Below are 13,855 nucleotides of genomic sequence, written 5' to 3' on the forward strand. Positions count from 1 at the left end.
TTGCAACTCTTTGTTTCGAGAGAGCGCTGTCAAAATGCAAATTTTTTATAACTATTGTCAATGATGCCACTCCAAAGAAAATGGAATAGATCTGAATATGGGGATTTTTGACGTACATTTCGGCGATTATAGTTTCAATCATTTAATAAAATGATAGTCGTAAAATATTCATTTCTTTAAACTTATTTTACAATAATACGACTAACTAGAATCAATTATAAACAAATCTAAATAAAATTTACATTTTGATTAAATTAATTAGTCAAATATTTTAACGCATTTAACTCACAGTGAAAACCATATATTCTTTTGAAATTTCAGTAAATCGGACCTATGATATAACAGTTAACATAATTTAATGGATAGGGCTTATCGTACATGTCTGCCGTTCCAGGTTCTGTGATCAAAATGGACTGGTTGTATCGTTCCGCCATGGTACACTATCAGTTTTTACTGCGTGTACTTTTTTACTGCGTGTATTTAAATTCTGTTTCTAATATAAACAATCCCAGACAGAATTAATACATAAAAGATTATAAAACTTAGTGAAAAACGCGTTTTATGTCGATTGGTACCCTTCCGGATAATATTTAATAATCAATATGGAGAAGCTGCGACCCATGAAGGAAATAAAATGTGGTGAAAAATACAAAATAAAAAAATACAAAAAAATACGTAGTGGATCGCATGGAGAAATTTATCTGGGAGAGAATATAAAAAGTGGTCAGGAAGTCGCAATTAAAATTGAGAGAACATATACTGGACAGCCTCAACTTATGCACGAAGCTGAACTCTATAAATTTTTAAGGGGTGGGTTTGGCATACCCTGTATCCGACATCACGGAAAAGAAACAAATTTTAACTTTTTGGTCATGGATCTGCTTGGGCCCTCTCTGGAGGATTTGTTCAATTCTTGCTCACGCCGTTTTACTATTAAAACGGTGCTAATGCTAGTGGATCAAATGATTTTGCGCCTTAATTACATCCACATGAAGGGCATTATTCATAGATCTATTAAACCCGAAAACTTTGTTATGGGCATTGGACGAGATTCCCATAAACTATTTTTAATTGACTTTGGAGGGTCCAAGAAATATTGTGACCCAGTTTCCCGCACCCATATACCGTATCGTGAGGATACAGATTGGAAAACATCACGCTATGCTTCAATAAACGCCCATTTAGGCATTGAGCGATCTAGAAGAGATGATATGGAATCACTTGGCTATGTAATGATGTATTTCAATCGCGGAGTTTTGCCTTGGCAAGGTATAAAAGCAAATAACATGCGACAACACTGTGAAACCATTTCGGAAAAGAAAATGTCTACCCCTATTGAAGTTCTTTGCGAAGGATTTCCAGATGAATTCTCAATGTATCTGAAACATTGCCGTAGTTTGCGCTTTATGGAACAACCTGATTATAAGTATCTTCGAGACCTTTTTAGGATTCTGTTCAGAAAATTTAACCATCATTACGATTATATTTACGACTGGACTATGTTGAAAAAAGAAACACATCAGGGCAAACCAAATCCAGCAATATTGCTCGGAAAAGCTGAAGCTCGTAACGAACGTGAAAAAGAAAATATAGAAAAGGAAAATATTGGAAAGCCCATTAATAAAAATAAAGATATACTTATGAGTTCATAGGCGTATTTTTTAGGAATATAACTGGAATTTCATCGTTATTAATAATGCAAATGCACTGCAAATTTCATGGATATTGATATATTTATAAAAAAAAAAAAATAAATGTAAGGCGCGATATCCTCCGAAGATATCTAAGGCCGAGCTTCTCTTCCAATTTGCGTCATGCTCCTCTTGATTTTCCCTACTAATTGGCCGGACGGGACCTACATGTTTTATGCCGACTCCGAATGGCATCTGCAAGGCAGATGAGTTTTCACTGAGAACTTTTCATGGCAGAAATACACCCGGAGCGCTTCCCAAGGCAGTCGGTTCTATGTACCGGAGCGACTCGGGATTTTTCCCGACCAAGGACTGTCATTTCAGTGTGACCCCATCTAATTTGTTTCGTCCCTCCCACAAATTGTCATCCTCCCAGCAGCTCCTTGCAGCAGGACTGCTACATATTCTCTTACTCCGGGAAGGTATCGAACCCAATCCGGGTCTTTCTCCTGACCCCGGTATTTGCTGCATTTGCCAGAAAAGAATCTTTTTAGGACGGTCATACTCTGTTCAGTGTGTCTCGTGCAAGGGATGGTTGCGTCGGACAGGTTGTTCTGGGCTTGATCCCAAAACCCGACGTCCACGTAACTTTTATAAATCTTTTGTGGCTCTTTGCTGCTCACGCCCAAGGGCGTCCCGTAGTCTACGCCTAAGCGTATCCCCACTACCTTCCAGCAGCTTCGCTGCTCAGCAAGCCACAACAAGTACCCGCTGCTGGCCGCGCCCCACGGCGACAACAACTCAAACAGCTGATACCACTCATAACTACTACCTTCGTAGTAGAGTTGGTAGCAATGCTGAGCATCAGCCCCTGCCCCCGTCTTCTTCTCCCCCCTCTTTTCTGGCAGCAATCGTGCAGGTCAGGGAAACAGACTCTTAGTCCCTGCCTCCGTTTGCACCGTCTGCCAGCACAGAATATATAGGTTTGCGACATCCGCTCAATGCAGCTCCTGCCTTGGGTGGTGCCACTTTCCTAGATGTTCTGGTCTCCGCGACGGCAACCCCTCGACGGGTTTCATCGCGCCATGTTGCCAGGTCGCAAACCCAAATCATCCGGGTACCCCAATGCTTGCCCAAGGGCGCCCAGTCCCAAGGCCACAACAGCAATTGCGTCCTGGCCTTCCACAACCTAGGCGTAGTCACCCCTCACTTACCCCTAGAGTGGCGGCGTCACCCCTCATGCACTTCAGAATTCTGCAGTTCAACTGTAATGGACTAACTGGGAAGATTACGGAGATAGTCGATTTCATGAGCCGGCACAACATCCGCATTGCTGCGATTCAAGAGACTAAACTCACAGCAAGATCTGCATTGCAGACCTGCTCTGGTTATAATGTCCACAGGAAAGACCGCGAGAGCGGAAATGGAGGCGGCCTCACGTTTATTATACACCACTCTGTGCAATATCATATATTTAATCCTGGCATCGACCGCAGTGACAATGTCTTAGAACGTCAAGGCCTATCTGTCCGGTCAGGCGATGCAAATCTAGAAATCATCAATATCTACATCCCTCCTGTCACCTGTTGCCCCAGTGGATACCACCCTAATATCGAGGCCTTACTCACTGGCAACAATCGCATTATCTTAGGCGATTTCAATGCCCATCACGACCTATGGCATTCAAACTTGCGGGCGGACAGTAGGGGTGAGATGTTGGCGGATCAAATAGACGACGACAATAAACGGAGACGCCCCCACACGTATGGTAGGAAGCTGTCGTAGCTCGCCAGATATCTCAATCGTGAGCGCAGAACTCGTAAACTGCGTCAACTGGCAGCCGATGGTAACATTGGCATCCGACCACCTGCCCATACTATTCGTACCGCCGACTTCATCGTCACCGAAAAACGCACTTTCATAAACTTCAAAAAAGGAAAGTGGGAAGAATATAAATCTGCAACAGACAGCAGCTTTGCTGCCCTCCCTACCCCGACTGATGCCCGCCAAGGGGAGCGTGCCTTCCGTAAAGTCATTGCATCCGCCTCGGCACATTTCATTCCCGCCGTGAGAATTCCCGAAATCCGGCCCCACTTCCCGGCGGAGGCCGCGAGCTTAGCGAGGGAACGCGACCTTATAAGACAGCTTGATCCAGGCGACCCCCAAATAAGGGATATAAACCAACGCATCAGATTGCTTGTGGACGAACACAAGCGGGCGAAATGGGAAGAGCACCTAAGAGGCTGTAACCTCTCTACCGGTGTAGGTAAACTTTGGTCCACCGTAAAGTCCCTATCGAATCCGACTAAGCACAAAGACAAAGTTTCCATCGCCTTTGGCGATAAGGTGCTGTCGGATGCGAAAAAATGCGCGAGCGCTTTCTGCCGACATTATATAATGCATCCTACGGTCGACAAAGATAGACGGAGAGCCAATAGACACGCACATAAACACAAACTCAGCGCGTCACCAATTACCATCACCGCTAGAGAGGTTGAGGAAGCCATTGGTCGCGCTAAACCATCCAAAGCAGTGGGCCCAGACGGCATAGCCATGCCGATGCTTAAAAACCTAGGGAAAGAGGGTTTCAAATATTTAGCGCATGTCTTCAACCTGTCTCTTTCCACCTTTGTCATAACCGAGAAATGGAAAATGGCCAAGGTGGTCCCGCTACTAAAGCCTGGGAAACCAGCTAACGTAGGTGAGTCATATCGTCCGATATCTCTCCTATCGCCAGTGGCAAAGACGCTTGAAGCCATTTTGCTCCCTTATTTCCAAGCACATTTGCAGCTAGCCCCTCATCAGCATGGCTTCAGAAAACTGCATAGCACTACCTCCGCGCTAAATGTCATTAGCACCCAGATAAATTGCGGTTTGAATCAATATCCCCACCATAGAACAGTACTCGTAGCGTTAGACCTATCAAAAGCTTTTGATACGGTCAACCATGGCTCGTTACTGCAAGACCTGGAAGGGTCTACCCTTCCCCCATGTCTTAAAAGGTGGACCGCAAATTATCTGGGTGGTCGGCAGGCATCGGTGCAATTCACAAACGAAACATCAAAACAAAGGAGAATTAAACAAGGGGTGCCACAGGGTGGTGTCCTATCCCCGCTTTTGTTAAATTTCTACATATCTAAGCTACCTTCACCACCGGAAGGAGTCACAATCGTTTCCTACGCCGATGACTGCACAATAATGGCCACAGGCCCAGGCCCAAAAATCGATGAGCTATGCAATAAAATAAACGGCTATTTCCCTGATCTCTCCAGTTTTTTCGCCTCGCGAAACCTGGCATTGTCACCGACTAAATCTTCCGCGACCTTATTTACAACATGGACGCCCCAAATGTCGACCATATTGAACATCCACGTCGATGGCACTACGCTACCGACTGTCCTACACCCCAAAATCTTGGGTGTGACGTTTGATCAGGATCTACATTTTGGTGCGCACGCAACCGCAATTGTTCCAAGAATTCAGAGCCGTAATAAAATCCTCAAATCCCTTGCTGGCAGTACCTGGGGAAAAGATAAAGAAACGCTCTTGACCACATACAAAGCAATCAGCCAGCCGATTACGTGCTACGCGTCACCCATATGGTCGCCAAGCCTAAAAACCACCCACTGGAAGAAACTACAGGCCTGCCAAAATACTGCCTTCTATGTCCCCAGAACACCATCTGCATAATGAGGCGAGGGAGAGAAATGAGATGCTGACCAAACAGTTTCTGTTGAATACCCAGAAACCTGGGCATCCCAACAGACATCTGATTGACGAACCAGCACCGCCTAGGGGCCTAAGGAGTCATCTCCGTAAGCATTTTGAGGAAATACGGCACCTGAGAACCCAGCCGTATGAAGCGGAAAAACACAAGCAGGTCCTTGGTGAACTCCACAGACAGGCGTCGGACCTTTATGTCGGGAATTGCCCGGTGAATCCAGTGCTTGAGGAAAAATATCCAGAACTCGCAGAAGAGGAACGCATACTCCCCAGGGAAACGCGTGTCACTCTTGCTCAACTTCGTTCTGGATACTGTAACAGGTTAAACTCTTACCTATCCAGAATCAACCCCGACATACAAAATGTATGCCCTGCTTGTAATGTGTCCCCACATGACACCAACCATCTCTTTAATTGTAATGTGGAACCAACGCCTCTAACACCCCTTTCCTTATGGTCCACCCCTGTTGAAACGGCAAGTTTCCTTGGACTCCCGTTAGAGGATATTGATGACAATTTGTGATCGGTCGCGGCTATTAGATGGGGCGAGCATTGCTACAACAACAACAACAACAACCCGGAGCGCTTGCTAAACACTGTCGAGGGGCGACCCCGCTTAGAAAAATTTTTTCTAATTGAAAACCTTTTTTCTAAAATTTTGATGGTGCTTGCCCGGGGTTTGAACCCAGGGGATACGGTGTGGTAGGCGGAGCACGCTACCATCACACCACGGTGACCGCTGATAATTTACATACATATTTTCTTATACTCAGCTGAGCAGAGCTCACAGAGTATATATATCTTTTTTCGCATAACGGTAATCCGTAACGGCATAAACTAATCAAGATCGACATAGATTTCTATATATCAAAATGATCTGGGTGAAAAAAGAAATTCATTTAGCCATGTCCGTCCGTCCGTCTGTAAACACGGTAGCTTGAGTAAATTTTGAGGTATCTTGATGAAATTTGGTATGTTGGTTCCTGAGCACTCATCTCAGATCGCTATTTAAAATGAACGAAATCGGACCATAACCACGCCCACTTTTTCGATATCGAAAATTTCGAAAATCCGAAAAAGTGCGATAATTCATTACCAAAGACGGCTAAACCGATGAACCTTGGTAGGTGGGTTGACCTTATGACACAAAACAGAAAATTAGTATAATTTTGGACAATGGGCGTGGCACCGCCCACTTTTAAAAGAAGGTAATTTCAAAGTTTTGCAAGCTGTAATTTGGCAGTCGTTAAAGGTATCATGATGAACGGAACGTTCAGGAACGTTACCCCTTTTACTATATATGTGCTAAGTAAAAATTAGCAATATCGGCTTACGAAGCACTTTTGAAAAATTTTTTTTTGTAAAAGTCAAATTTTAACAATAAAATTAATATCTTTACAGTATATAAGTAAATTTTGTTAAACATTCAACTCCAATGATATGGGCCAACAAAATACAAAAATAAAAGAAAATTCAAAATGGGCGTGGCTCCGCCCTTTTTCATTTAATTCATCTACAATACTTTTAATGCCATAAGTCGAACAAAAATTTACCAATCCTTGTGAAATTTGGTAGATGCATAGATTTTATAACGCTAACTGTTTTCTGTGAAAATGGGCGAAATCGGTAGAAGCCACGCCCAGTTTATATACACAGTCTTCCGTCTGTCCTTCCGCTCGGCCGTTAACACGATAACTTGAGCAAAAATCGATATATCTTTAGTAAACTTAGTTCACGTACTTATCTGAACTCACTTTATCTTGGTATAAAAAATGGCCGAAATCCGACTATAACCACGCCCACTTTTTCGATATCGAAAATTACGAAAAATGAAAAAAATGCCATAATTCTATACCAAATATGAAAAAAGAGATGAAACATGGTAATTGGATTGGTTTATTGACGCAAAATATAACTTTAGAAACAACTTTGTAAAATGGGTGTAACACCTACCATATTAAGTAGAAGAAAATGAAAAAGTTCTGCAGGGCGAAATCAAACGCCCTTAGAATCTTGGCAAGAATACTGTTCGTGGTTCTGGGTCAACCTGGTCCACATTTTGGTCGAAATCTCGAAAACGCCTTCACACATACAACTAAGGGCCACTTCCTTTTAAAACCCTCATTAATAACTTTAATTTAATACCCATATCGTACAAACACGTTCTAGAGTCACCCCTGGTCCACCCTTATGGCGATGTCTCAAAAAGGCGTACACCTTGTTATGGGTACGCATCTACTATGGGATCAGCAAGGCATGATGTAGTGGTGCTCAGTGGCTATTCATGTCGGCTGGGCGGGGTTCTTGCCAACCTTACTATCCCTGCGCCATAACAGGAAAAAGTTCCTGTCATGCCTTTTAAAAAAACCGTCAAAAACTGACAAAAAAGCGCAGAACGCATTCAAAACGCTTGAAATTCAAATTAGAACGACATCCGGTCGAACCGGATGCCACGGACAGACCGTTAAACATTCAAAAATTTAAAATTAAAAAAAAAATAAGACAGAAAAAAAACTAACGAACCGGACAGGACCCGTTACTACTCTAAAATCAAAAATCAAAAAAAACTGCTGAAAAATAAAATAAAAAGCTAACAAGTAAGGAAGGCTAAGTTCGGGTGTAACCGAACATTACATACTCAGTTGAGAGCTATGGAGACAAAATAAGGGAAAATCACCATGTAGGAAAATTAAGCTCGGGTAACCCTGGAATGTATTTGTATGATATGCGTATCAAATGGCAGGTATTAAAGAGTATTTTAAGAGGGAGTGGGCCATAGTTCTATAGGTGGACGGCTTTTCGAGATATTGCCATAAAGGTGGACCATGGGTGACTCTAGAATTTGTTTGTACGATATGGATATCAAATGAAAGGTGTTAATGAGTATTTTAAAAGGGAGTGGAGCTTAGTTCTACAGGTGGGCGCCTTTCGGAGATATCGCCATAAAGGTGGACCAGGGGTGACTCTGGAATTTATTTGTACGATATGGGTATCAAATGAAAGGTGTTAAGAAGTATTTTAAAAGTGGGTGGGCCTTAGTTCTATGGGTGGACGCCTTTTCGAGATATCGCCATAAAGGTGGACCAGAGATGACTCTAGAATGCGTTTGTACAATATGGGTATCAAATGAAAGGTGTTAATAATGAGTATTTTAAAAGGGAGTGGGCCTTAGTTCTATAGGTGGACGCCTTTTCGAGATATCGCCATAAAGGTGGACCAGGGGTGACTCTAGAATGCGTTTGTACAATATGGGTATCAAACGAAAGGTGTTAATGAGTATTTTAAAAGGGAGTGGGCCTTAGTTCTATAGGTGGACGCCTTTTCGAGATATCGCCATAAAGGTGGACCAGGGGTGACTCTAGAATTAATTTGTACGATATGGGTATCAATTGAAAGGTGTTACTGAGTATTTTAAATAAGAAAGTGAGTTCAGATAAGAACGTGGACTAAGTTTAGTAAAGATATATCGACTTTTGCTCAAGTTATCGTGTTAATGGCCGAGCGGAAGGACAGACGGTCGACTGTGTATTAAAACTGGGCGTGGCTTCAACCGATTCCGGCCTTTTTCACAGAAAACAGTTATTGTCCTAGAATCTAAGCCGCTACCAAATCTCACAAGGATTGGTAAATTTTTGTTCGACTTATGGCATTAAATGTATCCTAGACAAATCAAATGAAAAAGGGCGGAGCCGCGCCCATTTTGAAATTTTCTTTTATTTTTGTATTTTGTTGCACCATATCATTACTGGAGTTGAATGTTGACATAATTTACTTATATACTGTAAAGAAATTAAATTTTTTGTAAAAATTTCATTTAAAAAAAAAAATTTTTTTTTAAAGGTGGGCGTGGTCGTTCTCCGATTTTGCAAGTTTTTTTTAGGCATATATATAGGAATAGGAGTAACGTTCCTGCCAAATTTCATCATGATATCTTTGACTACCAAATTACAGCTTGCAAAACTTCTAAATTACCTTCTTTTAAAAGTGGGCGGTGCCACGCCCATTGTCCAAAATTTTACTTATTTTCTATTCTGCGTCATAAGTTCAACGCTCCTACCAAGTTTCATTGCTTTATCCCTCTTTGGTAATGAATTATCGCAATTTTTCGATTTTTCGAAATTTTCGATATCGAAAAAGTGGGCGTGGTTATAGTCCGATATCGTTCATTTTAAATAGCGATCTGAGATGAGCGCCCAGGAATCTACATACCAAATTTCGTCAAGATATCTCATAATTTACTCAAGTTATCGTGTTAACGGGCGGACGGACAGACGGACGGACATGGCTTAATCAAATTTTTTTCGATACTGATGATTTTGATATATGGAAGTCTATATCTATCTCGATTCCTTTATACCTGTACAACCAACCGTTATCCAATCAAAGTTAATATACTCTGTGAGCTCTGCTCAACTGAGTATAAAAAGGAAAACAACAAAAAGTAAGGAAAAGAAAGTAAACAAAAGGCCGAATATATAGAGGGGCGCCGCAGGTGTTGTTGCGACGCCCGGTGCTTGTCCCACCCTCAAATCCATGTCCACCGACGCACCTAATCTTTCGGTGGCCCCTTACCTGAATGACCTAGTGCCTTCTAAATCAAAAGGACTGCCAGCATTCCCATTTTAGAATACAAATTTATTTATTCATGGCGATTACTAATCTATTCATTAATTGTATCTCCCTTATTCCTGCCTAATCTACGAATGAATACAATACAATAGGTATTAACTTATGTAACAATGGCATTTAGATAGTTATTTTTTTATTTATTTGCTGCCTGTATTTATTTACTTTAATTGATTTATGTAGTTTTATTCTAATCTATTTTATTTTGGTATTTTTAATTTAATTTTATTTTATTTCTGTTCGATTTTACTTAACTTGGTTTTATTTAATTTAATTTAATGCTTTTCGTTTTATTTTATTTCGTTTTATTTTATTAATATCGTATTATTTTAATTTATTTGTCTTTTTCCTGTTTTAAATAGGCGTTCTTATATGTACTAGAAACTAGAAACTAACTTTAGTTATTTTATTTTATTTTATTTGATTACACATAAGAATTTAACTCCGATTTGATTTTACTTTTTATTTTCTTTATTTTATGTATTTAAATTTATTTAAACCCATTTTAATTTGTTGCATTTTTTTCTTGTAATTTAATTTAGCAGTCGTTCTATCAAATATGTGTAAACTTATTTTGTTGCCTTTTTATTTTTTTTTTTTTTAAATTAGTTATCATTACGATTACGATTAATTTTACATAAATTTAAATGTAGTACATTGTAGGTATGTGGTAAGATAATAAACTGTAATCTTACGTTTTGGTTGCTTTGCATTCTGTATTACAATGTAGTTTAGTTATGTAGGGTGTTTTTTTTTTGTAGTAACTAACTGGTATAACTAAATGCTAAACTTGGTTTAATTTTGTGTGTTTGTTTCATATCATTTTCAATTGTTACTTTGTAGTATTGTTTTGCAAACGGGTAAATAATATAATTCCAATATATTCATAGTATGCGGAATAGCTATTTTCACTACGAAATTGTATTTAGTGTATAAAGTGAGAGAAGAACTAATTCAACCGTTCAAACTTTATTGACTATAAATTGAAAATGAATCCTTTGGTTTTTCCTAAACCGTAAAAATTGTTAAGTGTGGTAATATAACATGATAACTCACAAGACCATTGCATATTAACTTTTATTATTTAATGCGTGAAGGTATGCGGGGATAAATGGGAATATGAATACTTAAGTCTGGCTAAGCTGTCTCTGTTGGGGTTTTTTGTTCGTAATATTTCAAATTATATATATATCTATGTTTTTGATAATCAGTATAAACACTTTGTGTGAGAAAAATAGGTAAATAAATATGGTTATGTATAGTAAGTATACTACATACAAGGGATGGGCGTTATCAACAAATTTGAATTACCATTGACGAAAAAATAAAAAATAAATTTTTATTCATTATTCAAGAAAACTTGAGTGATGAATAACATGGTATTTTTTCAAGCATTTCTTGAATAATGAATAACATTTTCTTCATATTCAAAATATTCTAATTGATGATAAACGCCCATTCTTATTTTTGCAAATTTTGAATAAGGAGTTGAGTTATTATTCATTATTTACAAAATTTGGAATAACAATAAAATTTTAGTTTTTATTCAGTTATTCAAAATTAAAAAAATAAACCATCGAGATGCCCTGAAAGTATACCCATATGCGTAACCAGTTCACGTGTAGTTCTGAAGCTTCTTAGGGTAATATTGAGATGATTTTGGGGAGTATTCGCCGGGTTTTTTGGGGGTAATTTCTGAGACACTTTGGCATGGTTTAGGGGAGTACCTCGGGGTCCTCCCGGGGTCATTCCGTGACCTTTTTGGGACTCCCTCGGGGTCATTCCGGGATTTTTTTGGGGACTCCCTCGGGGTCATTTCGGGATGGTTTTGGGGACTCCCTCGAGGTCATTCCGGGATCTTTTTGGGGACTCCCTCATGGTCATTTGGGGGTCATTCGTGGGTCATTCGGGGATCTTTTTGGGGACTCTCGGGGTCATTTCGGGATGGTTTTGGGGAATCCCTCGGGGCCATTTCGGAATGGTTTCGGGGACTCCCTTGGGGTCATTTGGGGGTTATTTCGGGATGGTTTTGGGGACTCCCTCGGGGTCATTTCGGAGTCATTTGGGGGTCAATTCGGGATGGTTTTGGGGACTCCCTCGGGGTCATTTGGGGGTCATTCCGGGATCTTTTTGGGGAATCCGTCGGGGTCATTTCGGGATGGTTTTGGGGAATACCTCGGGGTCATTTGGGGGTAATTTGGGGATGGTTTTGGGGCTCCCTCGGGGTCATTTTTGATAATTTCGGGATCAGTTCGGAACCCTTCCGAAATTAATGTGGATCCCTTTTATTTGCAGTAATTTTATATATACATACAAACATATGTACATATATACATTTTACTTAAAATGATAAAAATAAAAAACTGCGAACTAAATAGCATAGCGATCTTAAAAAGTATTTAACACTCAGTATAATACTCAGTATAAGTGAAGTAAAGTGGGTTGGTGTCGAAATTCTGTATGTTCAAAATTCTAAAAACAAAATTCTGCTTTTTTAAAATTCTGCTTTCTAAAATTCTGTATTACAAAATTCTGTATTGCAAAATTCTGTATTAAAATATAATGTTAACAATGTTAAAGAGGTAATGCATTCATAATTCCGGAAGTCGAAACATCGGAAATCAATATTATGGAAGTCAATATTCTGGAAAAAGCCGATCCGACACCGGCTGCGCCATGCACAGTAATTCTGTGTAGAACACCTTTCTGCATAGGCGGCCTTCGGCAGCGCTTATAAAAAATAGCCCTGGGCTACGCCATGCTAAGTCCGGGTGTGTGGTATAACCGTGGCGATAGCCCCGCGTGTCCTTCTGCGTAGTACACCCTTCTGCGTATGACGAAAATCACAAAACTTGAATAAAGCAGAATTTTTCGCATTAGACATGCAGAATTTTGAAAATGCAGAATTTTAGAAAGCAAAATTTTTTAAAAGAGAATTTTAAAAAGCAGAATTTTAAAAAAGCAGAATATTGTTCAAGCAGAATTTTTTTGCAATTTACAGAATTTTGTAACACAGAACAATGACACGCTCCCAATTAAAGTTATTCACCATCTATTAATTTTCTGAATGACGGCATTTCAACTGTGGAAAGGGGACTCGTACTTTCGAGCACATATGTAGGTAACAACATTGTCTTCATATTTTTTCTGACGGCTCGAAAGGTTCAATTTTTTTATAGCACCAGATGTACTGTTCTCCAGCTTTTCCCGTTTTTTCTGCACATATGGCTTATATTGATTTTCATAAGCTTCTGCGTGCACTCTCTAGAAGAAAACATGCAAATTAAAACAAATTTTTTTCTTATTACGCAGATATCGAAGTTATGTCACTTGAGACTTTTTTAATATTATGTAGGTCGTATCATACGGCTATCTTCAGCGGGTGATAGAGACGCAGGATGAGACCGTTATAGTACCTTTAAAATCAGGCGATCGAGTCTATTTGTCCCGAAATGACCCCGAGAGAGTCCCCAAAAAGATCTCGGAATGACCCACGAATGACCCCCAAATGACCCCGAGGGAGTCGCCAAAATATCCCGGAATGACCCCGAGAGAGTCCCCAAAATGATCCCGGAATGACCCCGAGGGAGTCCTCAAAAAGATCCCGGAATGACCCCGAAGAAGTCCCCAAACCCATTCCGAAATTACCCCCAAATTACCCCGAAATGACCCCGAGGGAGTCCCCAAAAAGATACCGGAATGACCCACGAATGACCCCCAAATGTCCCCGAGGGAGTCCCCAAAAAGTTCCCGGAATGACCCACGAATGACCCCCAAATGACGCCGAGGGAGTTCCCAAAAAGATCCCGGAATAACCCCAAATGGCCCCGAGGGAGTCCCCAAAACCATCCCGAAATGACCCCCTAATGACCCCG

The 13,855-nt window shown here is 40.5% G+C and overlaps 1 protein-coding gene across 1 annotated transcript; it reads left to right on the forward strand.

Moving 5' to 3' along the window:
- The first annotated feature begins 602 nt into the window (after nucleotides 1-602).
- On the forward strand, nucleotides 603-1,652 carry LOC137235360 (casein kinase I-like). Its single transcript, XM_067758371.1, has one exon. It carries the CDS (start codon nucleotides 603-605, stop codon nucleotides 1,650-1,652), a length of 1,050 nt encoding a protein of 349 aa, XP_067614472.1.
- Nucleotides 1,653-13,855: the final 12,203 nt, after the last annotated feature.

The sequence above is a fragment of the Eurosta solidaginis genome, chromosome 1 (genome assembly GCF_040869045.1).
Source record: "Eurosta solidaginis isolate ZX-2024a chromosome 1, ASM4086904v1, whole genome shotgun sequence".
Lineage (NCBI taxonomy): Eukaryota > Metazoa > Arthropoda > Insecta > Diptera > Tephritidae > Eurosta > Eurosta solidaginis.